We start from the raw sequence: 24,849 nt of genomic DNA, 5'->3' as shown, positions 1-24,849 counted from the left end.
GGAGTTATAAATCCAGCACTGAGAGTGACCATTTTTGCCTGTTTGAGAATGAATCCAATACAGAAGAAAGTGATACCAAAAACAGTGTCCAGAAGGTATCAAGACTCTGGAATCCAGGCATGACTAAAGTTGGCACCACCCTAGGACTTGTTTCATGAGCCAGTGAACTCCCCTTTTACCTTAACCTGGTTTGTGTTGGATCTCTGCCACACAGTCAAACATGAAGTTCAAATTACATCTCCCAGGAAAACCTATATAATACAGCTATCTCAAAACCTTTAGAACTTTTTTGGATCTAGAGGGAATATTTTAAAAATTCAGTTCGTTTGGGGGATATAAAATTTGCTATTATCTGCTCTGATGGAAGGGAATCATGAATCAAGATCATTCTTACTCAGAACTCTCAAGTAATTCTAGCAAAGTCAGAGGGCCAGTCTAAAAGCCTTAACAGAGCTCAGGCTGAGTAAATAAGAGTTTTACCCAAAGCTGCCTGTCTGAAGCCTTCTAACCAAGGAAAAATGCTTCAGGTCTCTTTAAAAGGCTCCAAAATGTGACAATATGAGTCAACATAGCTGGAGGAGAGTGTGGCAAGCAATCTACTGATGTATAACTGTGTCTAACCCAAAGCAAGTGTAAAGTTCAGTATTTGTTATCTGCAGGAACAAATATTTAGGAATTTCAAAACTAAATATAATTAAGAAAATACACTCTCATTACTGTCCATTACATTAACATGAATAATCAAAAGATGACTTTTCTCAATAGATTTACTTTTCTAATAATGCTTTACTTAGGCTAATAAAGTTCCTTTCTGTCTTCGGAGAACAAGCCAGCACATTTTAAACTATTTAATTTATATACTGATATACCCACATGCTTCTCAATAATATACTTCATTCATAACAAAAACCGCACCCATACTCAAACATCATCTACTACCATATCAAGTAATTTGCTGCTTGCCTGCCAGGCAGGATCCACACAGTTGTCACCTGCAGAAAGCAAATTAACATTCTAAGGAATCCTTAACATTCAGTAGCCCAATCTAGATAAAACCCTAGCAGATCCTACTTCTGTGTGGGCTGAGCAAAAACAAAAACCCTAGTGATATGGACACGAGACAGGGAAATGCTGGGTAGAAGAAGGCAGTACCCCAGCTAAGGCCCCACCCTCAAGCCTGGAAACCTGTGGCCCTAAATGGGAACAGGCATTCCTGTTTTTGCACCCAAATGTTGCCTTTTGGCCTGCCATACCATGCTATCCTGTACACATATAAACCCCAAACCCCAGGTTCCACAGGCAGATGAGCAAACAGAATGTGCAGAGGAGCATAAGAGCAGCGTGGCCAAGGAGAGAAGAGAAGGAGCATCTGAATGTCAAGAGCCATTCAGCTGGGGATGGTCAGAGAGATCGGCCACAGGACAGTCGAACTCCAGGGGAAGATCATCTTCCCACTTCATCCCCTTTCCAGCTCCCCATCCATCCCACTGAGAGCCACCTCCATCATCCAATAAAATCCCAAATACACCATCCTTCAAGTCCATGTGTGACCCGATTCTTCCTGGATGCTGGACAAGAACCCAAATACCAAGAAGGTACTGAGCTGGTTAACACTTAACCCATCTGCATATGGCAAGCTAAAAGAGCACTGCAGCATGCCCAATGGGGCTTCGGAAGCTGCAGGCACCCACCCCTAGATGCCACCATGGGGCCAGAGCCTAAAAGAGCTTGCCCCAGCTCCTGCCCCTGCCTGTCTCTGTGCTCCTCCTCCTGTAAAGGGTTTTAGCAGTGGTGGCAGCCAAACAGATGAGCCACATCATTGTCACGCGTCCTGCGAGGGGGGTTCAGAGAACTCTCCCATTTCATCAGCAGAAAAATAACTAGACAGAACATTTCCTCCACTTGTAGAGACGATATAGATGAAAACAAATGTCAGAGAGCAGAACAAAGCAAGGACCCACTCAAGTAGGCTAGGATTTTTTTTTTTTTTAAATACAGGTGGGGTCTCAATATGCCCAGGCTGCTTTTGAACTCCAGGGCTCAAGCAATCCTCCTACCACAGGCTCCGGAAGTGCAGGCTAGGATTTTTTTTTTTTCTTGAGACAGGATCTCACTCTCTCACTCAGGCTGGAGTACAGTGGCCTGATCACGGTTCACTGCAGCCTTGACCTCCCAGGCTCAAGGTGATCCTCCCACCTCAGCCTCCTGGGTAGCTGGGACTACAGGTGCGTGTCACCATGCCTGGCTAATTTTTGTATTTTTTGTAGATAGGGGGTTTTGCCATGTTGCCCAGGCTGGTTTCAAACTCCTGGGCTCAAGCAATCCACCTGCCTCAGCCTCCCAAAGTGCTGGGATTACAGCCGTGAACCACCCACCCACCTGGCCCAGGCTAGGAATTTTGACAGGGCTCCAAGTCAGACAGAGCGGAGTACTGGAACATCCATCCATTGTTCTAATTTGACCAGCAAAGTGGGAGTAGGGGAAGGCTGGAACTAGGTGGGCACAATGATGCCTGGGTTAACCCCAAGAAACCAGACCTGTCAGCATGACTAATGTCATAATATCTCTGGTTCTGCTCTGTCAGGGTTGGCTCAGAAACTGAACAGATTAGTTCTATAAAACAGGAAAATTCCACTAGTGACTAAAGATGAGCATGACTGAGGAAGGCGAGCTGGAAGCCCTGACCATCTCACCTAACTCTCCAATTCTCCCCACATTGCCACCTTGTTTTCCAGGCCAAAATCCCTAGGGATGAATTGACCTAGAGCTCTATAACTCAGTTTGAATAAGAAAAGGTATTAGTGCCCTACTTAGGTTCCTAGTACAAGCTCAAATGCTTTTTCTACTAAAACAGCTTATTGAGGGCAGGAACTGTATTTTCTCTCTCTCAAAGTACCTGACATAAAATACTCAGTAAATTATTTGCTGAATCAACTTTTGCTATATACGGATGAAGTATAATGTATTACCCAAAAATCACTTTTCTGAGAATCACAACTATCTCTAAAATCAGCCAAAAACCAGAAGAAAAAGTCTCAGAATATCCAAAATAAAGATCAAAGACTATGGATGAAAGATTTTCTCATAGGAAAGTCCCTCATGCCCTCACACAGTCTTTTGTTCGAAACAAAATTCAAGTTTTTCTAGTTCCCTAACTAACTGAAGCAGCAACTCCAGAATGAGAGCAAGGAGTGGCTGCTTAAATGAAGTTAAGTTGATAGCTGCAGAAAGAGACAGCTGACCCACTAAGGGGGAAAAGAGGCCCAGCAGCTTGGAGCTAGGTAGTATACAGCTCAAGGGACCTCAACAGCCCATAAAGGTACTTGTGTATTTTTTGTATACAAGTTCATTCATGTAATATGTTTTTTGTTTTGTTTTGTTTTTGAGACAGAGTCTTGCTTTGCCACCCAGGCTGGAGTGTGGTGGTGCAATCACAGCTCACTGTAGCCTCCACTTCCCTAGCTCAAGTGACTCTCCCACCACAGCCTCCCAAATACTGGTACTACAGGCACGTCACCATGCCCAGCTAATTTTTTATTCTTTGTAGAGACGGGTCTCACTATGTTGCTCTGGCTGGTCTCGAACTCCTGGGCTCAGGTATTCCTCCTACCTTGGCCTCCCAAAGTGCTGAGATTACAAGTGTGAGCCACCATGCCAGCATCATCTAATGTTTTAAAGTGCTTACTTGTTCAAGGTTAAGCGCTGTGGAGCATAGATTTGTATGGGACAGTACTAACTGTCACAGGTGTTTAGTGGAAATAAGATATACATGAATAACGATATTACAAAGTAGAAGGCACTAAGTGCCACATAAGAGGTGAAAGAACCTCTCAACGGTTTGGAGAAGGCAAAGGTTATTTCTAGCTTCATGGTAGCGTTGACAACAGAGCTAGGTTGTGGTTGGATTTGGACAAACCCCTAGACAGAGGTAAAGGTGGAGAAGGGGTTGAGGTGGGTAAAGCAATGTATTCGATTTGGCTGGAAAATAGTATGGCTAGAAAGGTAGGTATTGGATAGTGACTGCTCATAACTGATGTTAATAATTACAAGTCATCAGAAAGGTTAACCATGAGGCACATACTTTTGAACTAAAGGCTATCATCACTTTTGAGATTACTTTCTTAAAAAGTATTTTAGGGTTTTTTTCTTAAGTTTAAGCAGCACATCAGCCAGAGTCATTGGTTGCAGCAACAAAAATTGATCCTAAACATAAAAGTAATTTACTGAAAGGCTATTAGTTTGATCATGGAATTGATGGGAAGGCTGGATACACAAGATTGAACTGGGACGAAATTAAGCTAGGCAGCAGGAACAATCAGGTCAAAATGCCAAACATCTGTGCTGAACACAGCTACTACTAACCAAATGCTCACTCCAATGGAGACCCAGCCTCCCCTTCCCTACATCTGTTATTAAGTCTCGACTCTTGAGCACCTGTTTTCAATATGTGTGATAAAATGGGAAGTACACCTGAAGTTTTCCTCCTGCATTCTGAAATACAAGTTGCCTCAAGAAAAAGCACTTGTGCAGTTTTTGAGGTGGCTCAACTAACTGCTTTTCTCATGGGACACTATTTTTACTTGAAAGAACGAATGACAAACTATGGTTATTTAGAAGTATTTGCCATTTTCTTGAAAATGAATGAAAAAATGAATGAAACAAGCCTGTTATTTTAAATAAAATAACTTAGTACTTATTGCCAATAAAAAAGTTTGAGAATTCAGGTGAAAATTAGTATTTTGGAAAACTTGTATCTGTCACTGTGAGCTTGACAGCTTCCCACATGCTCAAATTCTTCTGACAGATCATTGGTGATATTAATGAAATGTGATTTTTTTTTACATTGTATAATAAATGTGTCAACATTTGGAAGATCTGCATAACTCTGAAATCAGTATTTTCCAAATGACCATGTAGCCATGTAACAATAATGCTATAAAACAAGGTATGGATAAAAATTCATTCAAGGTACAAAACATAAGCTAATGTATTTTAATGCAACAGAATATGAAAAGTTCATTGACATAATTTCAGATTCCACATTACACTAATCACTTAAGAAAATACCACTTGTGGAGTTTTGGTACAGTATCAGAGTAAGAATATCCAAAATTATCTGAAAAATCTACTGAAATAATCCTCCCTTTCCAACTACATATTTGTGTGATGCTGGAGTTTTTTGGTATATTTTAATCAAAATAGTGTATCACGGCAAAATGAACGCAGAAGCATTTAATAGAATCCAGCTGTCTTCTATTAAACTACATATTAAAGAGATTTACAAAAAATGTAAAACAGGGCATGGGCATGCCAGCCCCTGCTTCTCAGCCTGTACTCCCAGCACTTTGGGAGGCCGAGGCAGGTGGATCACCTGAGGTCAGGAGTTTGAGACCAGCCTGACCAACATGGAGAAAAGCCGTCTCTACTAAAAATACAAAAAATTGGTGGGGCGTGGTGACACATGCCTGTAATCCCAGCTACTCGGGAGGCTGAGGCAGGAGAATTGCTTGAACCTGGGAGGCAGAGGTTGCAGTGAGCCAAGATCGCACCATTGTACTCCAGTCTGGGCAACAAGAGCAAAACTCTATCTCAAAAAAAAAAAAAAAAAAGTTTTCTTTTCTTTCCAATCCCAACTGATGTGTAGCATAAACAACTTTTAAACATGTCTTTTACCCCTGACAAATCAAGAAACTTTTTTTTTTTTTTCAGGCAGAGCCTCACTCTGTCACCCAGGCTGGAGTGCAGTGGCACAATCTCAGCTCACTGCAACCTCCAGTTCAAGCAATCCTCCTGCCTCAGCCTCCCGAATAGCTGGGATTACAGGCGTGCACCACCATGCCCAGCTAATTTTTTTTTTTTTTTTTGAGATGAGTCTTGCTCTGTTGCCCAGGCTGGAGTGCAGTGGCGTGATCTCGGCTCACTGCAAGCTCTGCCTCCCAGGTTCATGCCATTCTCCTGCCTTAGCCTCCCGAGTAGCTGGGACTACGGGCGCCCGCCACCATGTCCGGCTAATTTTTTGTATTTTTAGTAGAGACGGGGTTTCACCTTGTTAGTCAGGATGGTCTCGATCTCCTGACCTCATGATCCGTCCGTCTCGGCCTCCCAAAGTGCTAGGATTACAGGCGTGAGCCACTGCGCCAGGCCATTTTTTTTAATTTTTAGTAAAGACCGGGTTTCATCATATTGGCCAGGCTAGTCTCAAGCTACTGACCTTGTGATATGCCTACCTCAGCCTCCCAAAATGCTGGGCCTGGCCAAGAAACTTCTTTCTTAATGAAAAAAATTAGTCCAGCTAGGCATGGTGGCTCACGCCTGTAATCCCAGCACTTTGGGAGGCCGAGGCGGGTGGATCAACTGAGGTCGGAAGTTCGAAACCAGCCTGACCAACATGGAGAAACCCTGTCTCTGCCAAAAATAAAAAATTAGCCGGGCATGGTGGTGCATGCCTGTAATCCCAGCTACTCGGGGGCTGAGGCAGGAGAATTGCTTGAACCCGGGAGGTGGAGGTTGCAGTGAGCCAAGATCGCGCCATTGCGCTGGATCCAGCCTGGGCAATAAGAGTGAACACTCCCCCCCTCAAAAAATTAGGCCAGATGCGGGGCTCACACCTGTAATCCCAGTACTTTGGGAGGCTGAAGCGGGAGGCTCATTTGAGACCTGCTTGGTTAACACAGCAAAACCTTTTCTCTACAAAAAAAATTTTTTTTAATTAGCTGGGTGCTGGGCATGGTGGCTCACGCCTATAATCTCAACATGTTGGGAAGCCAAGGTGGGAGAAATGCTTGAGTCCAGGAGTCTAAGACCAGCCTGGAAAACATAGGGAGACCCCCACCTCCACAAAAAATACAAAAATTAGCTGGGCGTGGTGGTGCATGCCTGTAGTCCCAGCTACTTGGGAGGTTGGGTGGGGGAGGGTTGCTTGAGCCCAGGAGATTGGGGCTGCAGTGAGTTATGACCATCCCACTACACTCCAGCCCAGGTGACAGAGCAAGACCCTATCTCAAAAGCAAAACAGAACAAAGTAGAAAGAAAAAAAAAACTAAACTTTCATCAAGATGAAAACTATGACAAAGCTTTGGAGACACTATTATTATGGTGCCTTTTCAACAGAGAAGATGAACATGGACTTAATCCATTTCTTACACCTAGTTTACTTTCAAAGCAGTATATGCCTTCACTTCTCAATCATTTATCAAGTCAATAATGCTCAGCAAGTGACCTCCACTTGACCTGCAGAGTTGCTTTTGATCATCTATTCAAAATAAGTACAATGTAAGTAACTTAAATGTGTTTAGATTTTTGTAGCATTTCTGGGCTCCTCCCACAACCGAATGCCCAAACACTGGATTTTGTTTTCCCGGTCTTCCTTCCTCAAATCCTCTTCGCAAAAAAGACTAAACCATAAGGACTATAAAGGTGAAAGCCTTGTATTTTTAGAGGAAGATGGTTGAGTGGATTTTAAATTATAATTGACTAAGATGTACTGAAAAATTAATTATACCATGTCAACAATATCATGCATAGAAAAAAAGGGGAGCAACTCACCCTAAACATTTTAAACTTAAGAAAATGGCAATCAGCCAGGTGCAGTGGCTCTCATGCCTGTAATCACGCACTTTGGGAGGCCAAGGCAGGCGGATCACCTGAGGTCAGGAGTTCAAGACCAGCCTGGCCAACACGGCGAAACCCTGTCTCTACCAAAAAGTACAAAAATTAGTCGGGCATGGTGGCACGAGCTGTAGTCCCAGCTACTCAGGAGGCTGAGATACAAGAATCATTTGAACCCAGGAGGCGGAGGTTGCAGTGACCCGAGATCAGATTATGCCATTGCACTCAAGCCTGGGTGACAGAGTGAGACCCTGTCTCAAAAAAAAAAGTAAATTAGGAATAAAGGCATTTGTAAACCTGTTACCATACAAAGTAACAGATTACCAAGTATAATTTCCAAAAAGTAGACCTATCACTTAATCATCCTTTAAAATTTGTAAAATGAAAATTTTATTTGTTAATTTCCATTTATATAAGGAAAAATATCACGCTCGATAGGCTTCTTTTCAGTAACAAACATTTTCCAGAGCAGGAAAATGAATTAGGAAAATTCATTGGTTACAATTACAAGGACTTAGTTGGGTACAAAAGTCTCTTTATGCGGGGTAGGCAGCCAGGATTTTACTATGTTGCCTGGGCTGGTTTGAACTCAAGTGATCCTCCTGCCTCAGACTCCCAAGTAGTTGGGACTACAGGTGTGTGCCACCTGAGCTAAAAATCTATTAATTTTACCAAATTTCATTAAATCTAAGATGTCTGTGATTATAAAATGCACTATTTCATGTAACACTAGGAAAAAAACTGCCAATTAAGCTATGGCATAATGCTTACTTATGGTATCCTGTCTTCAAGGAAGAAGGAAAACTGTCTGCCAATGACTACTATGATAGAGGCAGGAGACAGACAAATGCCTAGGCAGACAGGGGCACATCCCCAGTGAAACCCCACCTCCAAGCCGAAGACAGTTTAAAAGCCTGAAAGCCAAGCTACAAGTCAAATCCACGGACCAGATTGAGAACCTGTGTTCCTATTTGGCATGCTTTCCTCTGATTGATCCCCACCCTTCACCTATTTTACATATATCTACCCCTTTCCTAATTGGTTTTCTACACTGTCGTGCCCACCTTTGAGTGGTGTCTTTGCTTTAACCGTTTTTTTTTTTTTTTTTTTTTTTGAGACAGGGTCTCACTCTGTCTCCAAAACTCCAAGTGTGCAGTGGCACGCTCTCAGCTCAATGCAACTTCTGCCTCCCAGGCTCAAGCGATTCTTCCGCCTCAGCCTCCTGAGTAGCTGGGATTACAGGCGCACGTCACCATGCCGGGTTAATTTTTGTATTTTTAGTAGAGACAGGGTTTCACCATGTTGGCCAGATTGGTCTTGAACTCCTGAGCTCAGGCAATCTGCCCGCCTCAGCCTCCCCAATTGCAGTAATTACAGGCGTGAGCCACCACACCCGGCCTTCCCTTTAAACTTTTTGCATCAGAAACCAATCAGCACACACTCCCCATTCTGAGTCCCTAAGAAGCTCCGGAACCAGCCACACTGGGAAAGAGACCACCCCCTGCATGCCCTCTTCTCTGAGAGCTGTTCCATCACTCAATAAAATTCTTCTCTGCCCTCCTCACCCTTCGAATTGTCAGAGTAACCTAATCTGTTTGGGATGTCAAGATAAATCAAAGCTTTTAGGAAATACATGTATAACTAATAAAATGAAAGGCACCTCTAAAACTGGATCTTGAAATTAAAAGCTACTATTCAGTAGTGAAAATGATGAGAACATATGCAAAGAGCAATAGTTCACTCAGCAACAGCTGGTCTTTTAGGAGATGAGAAGTTCACTTCATACTTAGACAAAAGGCATAGTGTAGTGCTACATTCCATCCCACCTGCTACACAAACAAAACTGGCTCTACTAGACAACATCCATATTTGAGAAATATTACGTACAGTAAAAGAAAAATCACACGCTTAAAACTGACAGAGGGGGAAAGTATTTAAAATTAATTTATATTAAAAAAAAAAAGTTGAAAGCTAACATAGAATCAATACCTTGGGTTCTTTTTTCCATTTCCAAAACGAATGTGAGCCAGATTCAAGATTCTCTGTCAGCACTACACCAGGTTTTGTCAATTTCACTGAACACAAGATATTTTAAAGTCTCCAATTCGATATAATTCATGCTGAGTTCTTTAAGGACTATTTGATATCCCAGTGATTTTTTATTACTTCCACTTTGGGGACAGTCTTGTGAGTCTCTTTTGAGAGCGTTCGCTCCTAAGTTTGTAAGATGCCTTTCCTCCAAATCTTACCATTTTCAGAATTCTGCTAGAGACATATCAATTAACCAAAATCCAGCTTGCCAGCATCCTCAGCTAACTAAAAGTTATGTTTTGACACAACTTTTAGGGAAAAGGGGCAAATCTCTAGTAAACGAGTTGACTTCAGGACTCTTCAAAAAAAAGAGTCTGTTTATTCAGCAAAACCCAAGGGCCCAGAACAGGTCCCCACCCAAGTAGTCTTACCTGAAAGGTCACCAAGCTGGCTGTGGTGGCCAGGTCAATCTTCCCAAATTTGATGAGATTTCCAGGAGGGTTAAAAGGAAGAGTGAACGGTTTCCTTTGGCTTAGGGGCTTTTCTCTAAAATTCCTTGTCTTCTTCCCATCTGGTCTTTTCCCTCTGAACTATTAGCTTACTGCCAACCACCGTCCCCACAGAAATCACAAGAGTTTAGGCAAATGAAAAGCACGTTCTGCCCAGCCTTTTACATCTAAGCACAACAGCCCATACTAGGACAACAAATTACCAATGACTTAATGACTAAGGCACAGCATTCTCTTCAACCTCTAAAGAAAAGCCCGTAATGTCTTCTACTTAATACAAGTGAAAAATGTGAGAACATGTTTTGGAATATTTTTGCTTCAATTTTTCAAGGTGAAGAGTTTCTTCTATTAATTCAAGTTAACTAGAGTCAGAAGATACTACTTAGTAATCAACTTTACTGTGCTTTCACCTAAAATTTTTCCTCCAAATTATTTAGGATTTGCCTTCTGTTCAGAAAATTAGTTTCCACAATATCCTTCACTATGCCAGAATGCTGACTGACTTAAAAAAAAATGACCATTATGAAAGGAAAAAACTAACCTTCAACTCCCCTTAATTCACTGCCTTTTATTATTTACATACAAATCTGTCCTCCAAACAGGAGAAGATGGGACGGCAGTGTCTTACCACCGCATCCCCCACAGCTCCTCGCACGAAGCCTGGCAGTAGTGGGCATTCAATAAATGCCTATTAAACACTTCAGTCCTCTCACAACAAGTTGGGGCATTCCGAAACACTGGCTCCACCCCTCCAGGGTCGGCCGCTGGCTCCCGACGGCAGTCTGCCTATGGCCTTGCTCTGGTGAAATGAAACCTCGTCGCTCAAGACCCAGGATGGGGGCAAGGGAGCCGTCCGACCACATCCCGCAGGGCAGCAGATCCTCTCTTCATCCCGCCAGGCCGCTGGGCCTGAGGCCTTTCTCACCCCATTCGAGAACCTACGTCGCCAGCCGGGGATCCGCAGGGGTACCAGCCCCCGCCCCACCCCGCAGACAGCCTGGCGTCGGGACACCGGGGACGCCTGCGCAGAAGAACCCGCCTGGCCCCTTGGCTCCAACGGTAACAATGCTCCCTCCGAAAGACAGCCAGGGTAGTCCGGGGGCACCAGTACACGTCTGCGCGCTCCCCGACGCCTTGGCGCGCCCCTGGTGCTGAACCTTCCCTACGTGAGCGCGCCCGCCATCACGATACTCGCTGACGGGGTCTCCTCACCTGAGTCGGGCTCCGCCCCCCTCTTCCTCGCTGAAGGAGGCGGTGACCCCTCTCCGATCGGACTCGGCAGTGTCAGAGGAGGTGGGAACGTCCAGACCAGTGTCTCCGTTACAGGACTTCCTCCCCCTTCCACCCGCCCCCCTCCCACCCCGCCTCTAGTCCCCTAGCTCCTCCAGCCAGTTCGCCGCGGCACTCTGAGAACACGGCGGCGGCGCCCGAGGATAAACGGAAGTGACGTAATGCAAGAGCGCCTACTCCGCCCCATTCCTCCTCCCCCAGTTGGGCTGCAACCAATCAGCAATGGGAAGGGCGGGGCCGGGGTAGGAGTGCAGCCAACCGGCGCGCGGAACCTGGAGGAATTTACTTAGCCCCCGGAAAAACTGACCAATCCACGGTCCCTGGAGTCTGGTTGTGTTTACTACCGACCGAATCCGTGAGCTCCCTGACCAATCACCCTTTGCCTTACAATACGTAAAACGGTTATCAAATGCCTTTTAGGGTGGGATTTATCACTAAACTGCTCCAGGTTTGGACTACAGAAATGCAGCTGTTCGCTGCAACCAATCAAAACCCTCTGTGGTTTAGGCTAGCGGGCTTTCCGCCTAAATCCGCCAATCACAACAACGACTGCGTGAGGTCTGAGGGCGCCGGAGAGGCGGGCCCTCAGGGCAGGCCGTACCGCCATTGGCTGGTCCTGAAGGATTTTTCCACCCTCGTGGTGCTCGGCCCTTTAGTGACCCAGGGCTCTTCTCCGGGGTGAATTCCCTTCGCTGAACACACACACACACACACGTAGAGGGTTGGAGATTGAGTTCCCACTTCATAGACGTTGGGAAAGATAAGATTCCAAGAAGCTCTTTAGGTTTAACTAAGCCAAAGTCCAGGGTAAAAACCGCGAATAAAAAACGCTGTCCATCGGATGGCAGTTAGGTCGGACCCCTCCCCTCGTCCAGTCCGGGTGGCTGCGCGTCTGGAAACGGTGGCGCCCCAGGAGCCCGGCGCTTGGCCCCGCACTCGGCTGCAGGTCAAATAAGCCTGTAGTCTGCATGTCCAGATTTATAATCACCTGCACACCCCCACCCCCCAAAAATAAGAAGCGCTAAGCTCTCCCACTCATGTCCCAAACGTGGAAGGGTCGCGGACTTGTATGGGACGCGGTCTGAAAAAAGCGAGCCCTGGGGCGACGCTCGGGTTTCCAGGTGCACCCTCGGAGGGAGAACCCGATCCCTGAGCATCGGACACTGGGGCTAGGGAAGAAAGCCCCTTTCCTAGGGTGAGGACGGCAGAAGAAAGCTGCCTTCTCCGGCGCAGCGTGTCTGGGAGCGCTGCGTGGCTCTGGAGACAAAGGCAGGCCCGCGATCTCAGCTGGGTTCTTCTGGGGGTGGGGGTAAGGGTCTTGGAGGAGCTCCCATAAAAATGGAATTCCCAGCCGGGCGCGATGGCTCACGCCTATAATCGCAGCAATTGGGAAGGCTGAGGCGGGCAGATCGCCCGAGATCAAGAGTTCGAGACCAGCCTGGCCAACATGGTGAAACCCTGTCTCTACTAAAAATACAAAAATTAGCCGGGCGTGGTGGCGGGCGCCTGTAATAACTACTCGGGAGGCTGAGGCAGGAGAATCGCTTGAACCCGGGAGGCGGAGGTTGCAGTGAGCCGAGATCGTGCTGCTGCACTCCAGCCTAGGCAACAGAGTGAGATTTCGTCTGGGGGGGAAAAAAAGGAACTCCCCGCTTTAAGAATGGAACACACCGAATACCCCTACAGCAGATTCCATCCCTTCAGTTACTGGTCGGAAGTGTTGATTTCAAAAAGCAACCTGTTTGCGTGGATTTCTTTAAGGGCTCGGTGGAGTCTGATGTTTAATTCTTTTCCTTAAGATTCGCTGACACTATAGCCATCACACATATTTTACTGCCAGATTGATCGGTAAAATAAGGAAAATATGGAATGATGACAGTAAGCCAGGCAATAGGAGAGATTCTTTTGCGTATCTGTCTCTCAACGGTAAATGCCATGACCTAGATTGCCTCAGATTTACAGGCTGGCAAAAGTTTTAAAAATTGTATATTCAGAATTTAGGAGTGTGTGGAAGTGGACACCCGCTATATTGTGGACGGGAGTGTCACTGATGCCCTGTTTGACGCTCACTTCGTAGTATCTATCAAAATTTAAAATATGCATTTGTTCCCTTCTAGATGGTAATTCCTTTCTAGAAATATATGCTACCGAAATACAAAGATGTGGAATAATAAACCCAAGGCTGTTTACCACACCTTTGTTAGTACAAGGGGCGGGGGGAGGGGGGGTGAGTGGACAACAAACCTAAATGTGTAACTAAAGAAGATTACAAAAATTTGATAAATATGTATCATGGCTCCTTCATGACTAAGGCTCCTATAGATACAAAACGAAAGTAATAAAACCCTGCGGCCAGGCGCGGTGGCTCACGCCTGTAATCCCAACACTTTCGGAGGCCGAGGAGAGTGGATCACGAGGTCAGGAGTTCGAGGCCAGCCTGTCCAACATGGCGAAACCCCATCTATATTAAAAAAGTACAAAAATTAGCTGGGCATAGTGGCGGGCGCCTGTAACCCCAGCTACTCGGGAGGCTGAGGCAGGAGAATCGCTTGAACTCGGGAGAAAGAGGTTGCAGTGAGCCGAGATCTCGCCATTGCACTCCAGCCTGGGCGACAGAGCAAGACTCCGTCTCAGAAAAATACATACATGCATACCTACATGCGGAGGTACACGTAAAAGTTTGTGAATGTATGACTGAGTGTGAAAGGTTACTATCAAATATTCATAATGTCATTCAGGGAAGGAGAGTGGGGGTGTCATTAGGCCGGGCGCGGTGGCTCACGCCTGTAATTCCAGCATTTTGGGAGGTCGAGGCCGGTGGATTGCCAGAGGTCAGGAGTTCGAGACCAGCCTGAACAATATGGCGAAACCCGGTCTCTACTAAAAATACAAACAATTAGCCGGGCTTGGTGGCGCATGCCTGTAATCCCAGCTTCTCAGGAGGCTGAGGCAGGAGAATCGCTTGAACCCGGGAGGCGGAGGTTGCAGTGAGCCGAGATTGCGCCACTTCACTCCAGCCTGGGTGACAGAGAGAGACTCCGTTTCAAAAAAATAAAAAGAGCGGGTCTCCTTAATTTTTACTTTTACAGACAGGTGTTGTTACTTTAATAGTATTTAGGAAAACCTGGAATTTCAGGTTGCTTAGATTTTCTAATCACTGACAAAATTATTCCTAAAGTAACCTATACATTTCCCCAAAAATGTATCAATTAGATACTTCCTGAAATTAGACAAATAAGTTCTAAGATTCATAAGGGGAGATAATATTGAAAGAATAGGCAAGACAGTCATGGAAAAAATAAGTTGGATATCTACCTGTGAGGCAGGATAACAAGGTCTGGAGGCGGGGACCCTCAGGCCGACTCCTGCTGACTGGATATCAGAAGCCACTCTCTTTTCACCCACGCCTTTTTCTGCGTGGCAGTTGCTCCGTGGCAGTTGCAAGCCCTCCTTTTTCTGTCTGGCAGTTGAAAAATGAAAATATCGGCCGGGCGCAGTGGCTCACGCCTGTAATCCTAGCACTTTGGGAGGCCGAGGCGGGCGGATCCCTGAGATCAGGAGTTCGAGACCAGCCTGGCCAACATGGTGAAACCCCGTCTCTACTAAAAGGACAAAAATTAGCCGGGCGAGGTGGTGGGCGCCTGTAATCCCAGCTACTCAGGAGGCTGAGGCAGGAGAATAGCTTCAACCTGGGAGGCGGAGGTTGCAGTGAGCCGAGATCGCACGCCACTGCACTCCAGCCTGGGCGACAAGAGCGAGACTTGGTCTCAAAAAAAAAAAAAAAAAAAGAAAGAAAGAAAGGCAGGGCAGGGGCAGGGGCAGGGGCAGGGCAGGGCAAGGCCTCTGATAGCTCCTCTCCTGCAAACAATCAGACTGATCATGGGCCCACTCTTCATGCTGATTGGTCCCTTCCTGCAACCAATCAGACTGGTTACTGGCCTACTCTTCATTCTGACTGGTCCCCTCCCGCAACCAATCAGACTGATAGAGGGCCAATGGGAAACCTCTAGAGGTATTTAAACTCCAAAAAATTCTGTATCCCACGCTTTTGAGGCTTGTTCAACCCTGCTCCCACCCTGTGGCGTGTACTTTTGTTTAAAATAAATTTCTGCGGCTGGGCGCTGTGGCTCACGCCTGTAATCCCAGCACTTTGGGAGGCAGAGGCGGGCAGATCACGAGGTCAGGAGATCGAGGTCATCCTGGCTAACACGGTGAAACCCCGTCTCTACTAAAAATACAAAAAAATTAGCCAGGCATGGTGTCGGGCGCCTGTAGTCCCACCTACTTGGGAAGCTGAGGCAGGAGAATGGCGTGAACCCAGAAAGCGGAGCTTGCAGTGAGCCGAGATCGAGCCACTGCACTCCAGCCTGGGTGACAGAGCGAGACTCTGTCTCAAAACAAAACAAAAAAAAATTAGCCAGGCATGGTGGCACACGCCTGTGATCCCAGCTACTCGGGAGGCTGAGGCAGGAGAATCGCTTGAACCCAGGAGGCGGAGGCTGCGGTGAGCCGAGATCGCGCCATGGTGCTACAGGTTGGGCAACAAGAGCAAAACTCCGTCTCGATAAATAGATAAATAAATAAATTTCTGCTTTCACTTCCTTGCTTTGTTTGTGTGTTTTGTCCAATTCTTCAAAATGCCAGAGAACATGGACAACTACCTTCAAGTGGTAATACCTGACTTTTTACAACAAATTTATTATCAGTTTAATCAAATATAATATTTTTAAACCAAACTATAATAGCAAAAGAAGAAAACCTGGAAAGAATTTTTTTTTTTTTTTTTTTTTTTTTTTTTTTTTTAAGATAGAGTCTTGCTCTGTCGCCCAGGCTAGGGCAGTGGCACGATCTCAGCTCGCTGCAACCTCCACCTCCCAGGTTCAAGGAATTTTCCTGCCTCAGCCTCCCAAGGAGCTGGAACTACAGGCTCACACCACCGTGTCCGGATAATTTTTGTATTTTTTCGTAGAGATGGGGTTTTGCTATTTTGACCAGGCTAGTCTTGAACTCCTGACCTCAGGTGATCTGCCCACCTTGGCCTCCCAAAGAGCTGGGATTACAGGCATGAGCCACTGCACTTGGCCAAACAATATATTTTATAATCTTGAAGTAAAGTAGACCTTTTTAAACAAAATACAAAGCCTGAGAGGTAGAGAGTGAGTCTGATAAATGAAGCTAAATAATAATTTACATTTTTCTATTGTGCAAAAAATTCCATAATTGAAAGACAAAGAATAGAGAAAACTATTTGCAACACATAACATAGATTCTAAAAAAATTTTTTAGAGACAGAGTCTCACTCTGTCATCCAATCTGGAGTACGGTGGCATGATCAACTCACTACAGTCTGAACCTTCTGGGCTTAAGCAATCCTCCTGCCTCAGCCTCCCTAGTAGTTGGGATTACAGGCATGTGCCATCATGCCTGGCAAGTTTTTATTTTTTGTAGAGATGGGGTCTCACTGTGTTGCCCAGGATGGTCTCAAATTCCTGGCCTCAAGCAGTCCTCCTGCCTCAGCCTCCCAAAGTGCTAGGATCACAGGCATGAGCCAATGTGCCCGGCCATAACATAGATTTAAAAGGCTAGGTTCCTTAACATATAAAGAGTTCCTGTATCTCAGTAAGACCAACAACCAACTGTAAAAATAAGCAAAGGACACAAATAGAGAATTCATAGAACAAGACATAAAAATGGCTCACGCCTGTAATCCCAGCACTTTAGGAGGCCGAGGCTGGCGGATCATGAGGTCAGGAGTTCGAGACCAGCCTGACACACATGGTGAAACCCCGTCTTGACTAAAAATGGAAAAATCAGCCAGGCGTGGTGGCACGCGCCTGTAATCCCAGCTACTCAGGAGGCTGAGGCAGGAGAATTGCTTGAACCCCAGAGGCAGAGGTTGTGGTGAGCCCAGATGGCGCCACTGCACACCAGCCTGGGTGACAGAGCAAGACTCCGTCTTAAAAAAAAAAAAAGAAAAAGAAAAAAGAAAATGGCTGATAAACATGAAAAGATTCTCAATCTACCTCATACAAAAGAAATACTAAATATAATACAATGAGATATCATTATTCAACTATCTGGATCAGAAAAAAATCAAAATATTTTATAACACGTCATGTTTGCAAGGGTTTAGGTATAAGCAGCCATTCTTATTCATAGCTAGTGGGAGTAGAAATTGGTACAGATTCTACAGAAGTCAATTTGGCAGTATCTACTAATGGAATCCACTCAGAACTACTGATGTGCTATGGAGATTATTTTAAGCTGAAAACATCTAACAAACAGCAGCCATAAAGAAAAAATCTTATCTAAGCTTCTCCTTGATTTATCCAAAGCTTCCTGAAAATACAACCATCACAAATCCCCTTTCCAGGTGGTTTACAACCAGAAAGGAGATAGCTCATTTGCACCTGGATGAGAAATTACATAAACAAAAGGTTATCAGAATTGTCTGTACCTTCCACTTCTTTGCTCTCACTTGTTTCTCACTAGTTTCTCACCATTTGCTTTCCCTTGAAGTCCGAACTCTCTTCCTTGAAGGTCCTGTCTCTCCTTATTAAGATGATACATAAATCCTTAACTCTAACTGTAGGGAGCGTCACTTTTTCTGTACACTTCCACATACATGAATAAACTTGTCTTTTCTTCTGTCAATCTGTCTTTTTTCAGTTAATCTGTAGGGCTCCAATCATTGAATCTTAAGTGGGTAAAAATTCATCTACAAATAACCTCATACTCAGTGAGATCACACTTTTAGAATTTTATCCCACACATATACACAAGTATAAAATCACATATGCACAGTTATTTATTGCAGCATTATTTGTATTAAAAAACAATCCAAAACAAACAATTCATCAGTGAGGACTAACTAAATAAATTAGAGTACATCCATACAATTGAATCTATGAAGTCGTTAAAATATTGAGGGAGGCTGGGCGCAGTGGCTCACGCCTGTAATTCCAGCACTTTTGGAGGCCAAGGCAGAAGGATCACTGGAGTCCAAGTGTTCAAGACCACCCTGGGCAACATAGGGAGGCCCCATCTCTGCAAAAAATACAGAAATTAGCCAGGTTTGGTGGCGTGCCCCTGTAGTCCAAGCTACTTGGGAGCCTGGGGTGCAAGGATCACTTAAGCCTGGGACATCAAGGGTGCAGTGAGCCATGATCATGCCACTGCACTCCAGCCTGGGCGACAAAGTGAGATCCTGTCTCAAAAAGAAAAAAAAAAATTGAGGAAAGAAAAAAAAAAAAAAGAATGAGGAGACTTTCACTTTTGCTATAACAGAGTAACTAACTGCTCCCGTACTTGTCCTCCGTGAGTAAACACCTAGAAAACTAGAAAAAAAAAAAAAAGGTGAAATAATGTTTTTAGACATTGGACAATAGGCAGCACAAAACAAGTGATTCCTGAGAGAGGGGGGAACAAAAGCAAGGGAGCCTTACAATTGTTCCAGTTTTCTTCCCGGAGACACTTTCTGGACAACAAAACAGGAGGGAGAGTTCAAACAGAGCGTGGTAGTCCCCCACTGATTTGAGGAGAGAGATTGGAATTCCAAGAGAGTGAGTCAGCAGGAATTTGCAGGGTAAATTACTGGAGAAGAGGCACCTAGGCATAAAAAGCCTTCCAGAAATTCTTCCTAGGAGCCTTCCACAGTCTGTTATTGATTACCAAACTGTGTATGAGTAAGATGAAACTCTAAAAGACCAGGCAAAGAACAATTCTGAAAAATCACACAGAGATGGGAAACATTCAAATTCTGACTAAAGCTGAATAATAAAAATAAGATTTTGTTTGTTTTTCAATTTCTTTAAAAGAAAGGCTTTTGGCCGGGCACGGTGACTCACGCCTGTAATCCCAGTCCTTTGGGAGGCTGAGGTGGGCGGATCACAAGGTCAGGAGTTCAAGACCAGCCTGGCGAATGTGGCGAAACCCCGTCTCTACTAAAAATACAAAAAAATTAGCCAGGAGTGGTGGCAGGCACCTGTAGTCCCAGCTACTCAGGAGGCTGAGGCAAGAGAATCACTTGAACCTGGGAGGCAGAGGCCGTGGTGAGCCGAGATTGTGCCACTGCACCCCAGTCTGGGCAACAGGGCGAGACTCCGTCTCAAAAAAAAAAAAAAAAAAAAAAAAAGGAAGGCTTTTACATTGTATGTGAAACGCTGTAATATTATCTCTATGTACACGGATATTTTAAAGATGCATTTCTTTCTTTTTTTTTTTTTTTTTGAGATGGAGTTTCACTCTTGTTGCCCAGGCTGGAGTGCAATGGCTCAATCTCGGCTCACTGCAACCTCCGCCTCCCAGGTTCAAGCGATTCTCCTGCCTCAGCCTCCCTAGTAGCTGGGATTACAGGCGTGGGCCACCATGCCCAGCTAATTTTGTATTTTTAGTAGAGATGGGGTTTCACCACGTTGGTCAGGCTGGTCTCAAACTCCTGACCTCAGATGATCCACCCACCTCGGCCTCCCAAAGTGCTGGGATTGCAGGCATGAGCCACCATGCCTGGCCAAAGATGCATGTTATAAACCCTAGAGCAGGGGTCAGCAAATATTTTCTATAAAGGGACAGACAGTAAATATTTTGGGCTTTGCAAACTGCAAGTGGTCTCTGTTGCATATTCATCACATATTTTTCTTCCTCCTTTTGTTTTTGTTTTGTTTTGTTTTTGCAACTCTTAAGAAATGTATAAACATTCTTAGCCCAAGGATTATATAAAAATAGGCCAAATTTAGCCATTGGGACATTGTTACAAACTGAATGTTTGTGTCTCCTCCACCTGGATTGATGTGTTGCAGCCCTAACCCCCAATGTGATGGTATTAGGAGGTGGGACCTTTGGGAGGTAATTAGCTTTAAATGAGATCTTGAGGGTAGAGCACCCAGGATGGGATTGGTAGCTGTAAAAGAAGAGGAAGATGGAGTGGTGCCTCACACCTGTAATCCCAGCACTTTGGGAGGCTGAGGCGGGCAGATCATGAGGTCAGGAGTTTAAGACCAGCCTGACCAACATTGTGAAACCCCGTCTCTGCTAAAAACCCAAAAATTAGCCAGGTGTGGTGGTGCACACCTGTAATCCCAGCTACTCAGGAGGCTGAGGCAAGAGAATCACTTGAACCCGGGATGTGGAGGTTGCAGTGAGCTGAGATAGTGCCACTGCACTCCAGCCTGGGCAACAGAGCAAGACTCTGCCTCAAAAAAAAATAAAATAAAATAAGTAAATAAGAGAAAGAGACACTAGAGCTTCTCTCTCTGTCATGTGAGGATACAGCAAGAAGGTGGCTGTCTACAAGGCAGAAAGGGGGCCCTCACCAGGAACTGAATCTGCTGGCACCTTGATCTTGGACATTACAGCCTCAAGAACTGTGAAAAATAAAGGTCTGTTGTTTAAGTCACTCGCTCTGTGGTATTTTGTTATAGCAACCCAAGCTGACTAAGACAGTCATATTTGCCACCCCCTTCTCTAGATCAACCACTGAAAACACTAAAGAGGTATATCTAATAACCAATAGTGGAAATAAAATAAATACTAAAAAAATTCTAATAATCCAAAAGAATGCAGGAAAAAGGAATAAAAAAGGAATGGGACAAATAGAAAACAGTAACTGAATGGTAGATTTAAACCCAACCATGTTGATAATTACACTAAATGTAAATGCTCTAAAAGCTTCAATTAAAAGGCAGTGATTGTTAGACTGAATAAAAAAATAAGACCCAACTATATGCAGTGCATAGAAAACCTGTTTTAAATATAAAGACATAAATAGGTTGAGAGTAAAAAATATGGAAAAAGATATATCATATAAACGACAATCATAAGAAAACCGGAGTGACTATATTAATATTTGGTAAAGTGGATTTTAGGATAAGTTATACTGCAAGAGATTAAGAAAGACAATTCTAATGATAAAAGGGTGAATTAATCAAGAAGAGATAATTCCCCTGAATGAACATGTTTCTAGTAACAAAGCTTCAAAACACATCTTAGCCCATTATCTGTTGCTATAACAGATCACCAGCACAGGCTGGGTGTATTAGCCCATTCTCACACTGGTATAAAGAAATACCTGAAACTTGGGTAATTTATAAATAAAAGAAATTTAATTGGCTCACAGTTCCATAGGCTCTACAGGAAGCATGGCTGGGGAGGCCTCAGAAAACTTACAATCATTGCGGATGGTGAAGGGAAAGCAGGCATATCTTACATGGTGGGTGCAAGAAGAAGAAACTGAAGGGGGAGGTGCTATACACTTTCAAACAACCAGATCTCATGGGAGCTCTATCATGAGATAGCACTAGGGGAATGGTGCTAAACCATCAGAAACCACCACCATGATCCAATCACCTCCCACCAGGCCCCACCTCCAACACTGGGGATTACAATTCAACATGAGATTTGGGTAAGGACACAGAGCCAAACCATATCACTGGGTAACTCATAAAGACAGGGAATTAGTTGGCTCATGGTTCTGGAGTCCAGGAAATCAAAGAGCATGGCATTGGAATCTGGTGATTCCAGCCTGAAAAGGCAAGCCAGTGTATGAGACAAAGGGAGAGAGAAATTGGGCTGAACTAGTCTTTTTTAAAATCAGAAAACCACTACTCTGATAACTAACCCACTCCCATGATAATGGCATTAATTAATTCATGAAGGCAGAGCCCTTATGACCTAATTACTTCGTGTGTGTGTGTGCACGCGCATGTATGTGTGTGTGTGAGAGAGAGAGTCTTACTCTGTTGCCCATCCTGGAGTGCAGTAGCAAGATCTCAGCTCACTGCAGCCTCAGCCTCACCAACTCAAGCATTCCTCCCACCCCAGCTTCCCATGTAGTTGGGAGCACAGGTGAATGCCATCACACCCAGCTAATTTTGTTTGTTTGTTTGTTTATATTGAGACGGAGTCTTGCTCTTTTGCCCAGGCTGGAGTGAAGTGGCACAATTTCAGCTCACTGCAACCTCTGCCCCCATGTTCAAGCGATTCTCCTGCCTCAGCCTCCCAAGTAGCTGGGATACAGGCACCTGCCACCACGCCCAGCTATTTTTTTTGTATTTTTAGTAGAGACAGGGTTTTCACCATGTTGGCCAGGCTGGTCTGGAACTCCCAACCTCAGGTGATCCAACCGCCTCAGCCTCCCAAAGTGCCAAGATTACAGGCGTGAGCCACTGCACCCAGCCTTGTTTATTTTTTGGTAGAGACAAGGTCTCACTATGTTGCCCAGGCTGGTCTCGAATTCCTGAGCAATTCTTTCACCTCAGCCTCCCAAAGTGCTAGGATTACAGGTGTGAACCACCATGCCCCACTCCTAGTCACTTATTAAAGGCCCCACCTCTTAATACTATCACAATGGCAATTACATTTCAACATGAATTTTGGAGGGGACATTCAAACCACAGCAATATGTGAAGCCAACAAAACTGACAGAACCAGGCCGGGTGCGGTGGCTCACACCTGTAATCCCAGCACTTTGGGAGGCCAAGGCAGGCAGATCACTTGAGGTCAGGAGTTCAAGACCAGCCTGGCCAACATGGTGAAACCTCATCTCTACTAAAAATACAAAAAAATTAGCCAAGCGTGGTGGCAGGTGCCTGTAATCCCAGCTACTCAGGAGGCTGAGGCAGGAGAATCGCTTGAACCCGGGAGACGGAGGTTGCAGTGAGCTGAGATCGCACCATTGCACTCCAGCCTGGGTGACAGAGTGAGACCCTGCCTCCAAAGAAACAAAAACAAAAAAACCTGACAGAACCTAAAAGGGCAATTCTAGAGACTCAGCAGTATCCACCCTATAGTATGCTTTTTCCATTTTCTGTGTTCTTCCTAGGAAGTTAGTTCCTGAAGCCAAGGATCGTATATTTTAATTCTTATATCTTTTGAAATGTCTTGTACAATGTTAGAAGACAGCATGAGGATTTTAAAACATCTGAAAATTGTTCAGCGATAAATTTGACTGTGTATTAAGAATCCTTTTTAGGGGTGGGAAGAAGGACCAGCCGAACCCTCGTGTGGGACAGAGTGCATGTGTGGTGTGTCCCCAAGGGCAGGAATTTGGCAAAGTGAGGTGAATCAGAGTGGGTGGAGGGAGGGGAAGGGTGGGAGGAGAAAAAGGTGAGAAGAGGACCAGGTGGGAGGGTGGCGGCTCACTCAGGAACCCGCGGGGGCAGCGCAGTGAGGTGGGTGACCCTGTTCCTGAATGGCAGCCCCAAGAACGGAAAGGTGGTTGCTGCATATGGAACTTTATCTGATTTGCTGTCTGTGGCCAGCAGTAAATTCGGCATAAAAGCCACCAGTGTGTATAATGGGAAAGGTGGACTGAATGATGATACTGTTTTGATCAGGGATGATGATGTTTTATTTGTGTGTGAGGGAGAGCCATTTATTGATCCTCAGACAGATTCTAAGCCTCCTGAAGGATTGCTAGGATTCCACACAGACTGGCTAACATTAAATGTTGGAGGGCAGTACTTTACAACTACCTGGAGCACTTTAGTGAATAAAGAACCTGACATTATGCTGGCCCACATGTCTAAGGACAAAGGTGTCTGGGGAAATAAGCAAGATCATAGAGGAGCTTTCTTAATTGACCAAAGTCCTGAGTACTTTGAACCCATTTTGAACTACTTGTGTCATGGACAGCTCATTGTAAATGATGGCATTGATTTATTGGGTGTGTTAGAAGAAGCAAGATTTTTTGGTACTGACTCATTGATTGAACACCTAAAAGTGGCAATAAAGAATTCTCAACTACCAGAGGATCATTTACCAATATCCCGAAAGGAATTTGTCTGATGTTTGCTAGCAACTCCAACCAAGTCAGAAATGTGATGCCAGGGTTTGAACTTCAGTGGTGCTGATCTTTCTCATTTGGATCTTCGATACATTAACTTCAAAATCACCAATTTAAACTGCTGCAATCTTGCACATGCAAATCTTTGCTGTGCAAATCTTGAATGAGCTGATCTCTCTGGATCAGTGCTTGACTGTGCAAATCTCCAGGGAGTCAAATGCTCTGTTCTAATGCAGAAGGAGCATCTCTGAAACTGTGTAATTTTGAGGATCCTTCTGGTCTTAAAGCCAATTTAGAAGGTGCTAATCTGAAAGGTGTGGATATGGAAGGAAGTCAGATGACAGGAATTAACCTGAGAGTGGCTACCTTAGAGAATGCAAAGTTGAAGAACTGTAACCTCAGAGGAGCAACTCTGACAGGAACTGATTTAGAGAATTGTGATCTGTCTGGGTGTGATCTTCAAGAAGCCAACCTGAGAGGGTCCAACGTGAGGGGAGCTATATTTGAAGAGATGCTGACACCACTACACATGACACAAAGTGTCAGATGAGAATTTTAGGGGCTGAATGAAGATGTGCAAGATGAAAATGTTTTCCTTATCACTTTTCTTTCTCCACCCACTCAGTTGTC

At 44.8% G+C, this 24,849-nt stretch overlaps 2 protein-coding genes across 3 annotated transcripts in view; one reads left to right on the top strand and one right to left on the bottom strand.

Annotated features, from left to right (window-relative positions):
* ZBTB5 (zinc finger and BTB domain containing 5) overlaps positions 1–11,609 on the bottom strand; it is a 27,389-nt gene extending 15,780 nt beyond the window's left edge. Inside the window, exon 1 of one of the 2 annotated variants that reach the window (XM_004048039.5) lies at positions 11,361–11,609. The gene's annotated coding sequence lies outside the window, so the exon portion shown is untranslated. Of the gene's footprint in view, positions 1–10,070 lie in introns of both variants that reach the window. The other variant, XM_019033699.4, reaches the window with a different exon arrangement.
* Positions 10,983–24,849, top strand: LOC101135809 (BTB/POZ domain-containing protein KCTD9-like). The gene is given in 6 exon segments (XM_055350952.2): positions 10,983–11,207; positions 11,431–11,591; positions 11,946–12,116; positions 13,279–13,364; positions 23,581–24,279; positions 24,429–24,849. Coding segments are annotated over 6 exon segments (1,683 nt in total). The 3' UTR covers positions 24,770–24,849.

Source organism: Gorilla gorilla, chromosome 13, assembly GCF_029281585.2.
Source record: "Gorilla gorilla gorilla isolate KB3781 chromosome 13, NHGRI_mGorGor1-v2.1_pri, whole genome shotgun sequence".
Taxonomy (NCBI): Eukaryota; Metazoa; Chordata; class Mammalia; order Primates; family Hominidae; genus Gorilla; species Gorilla gorilla.
The sequence above is the reverse complement of the archived record's forward strand: the minus strand, read 5'-3'. Positions and strand labels throughout refer to the sequence as shown.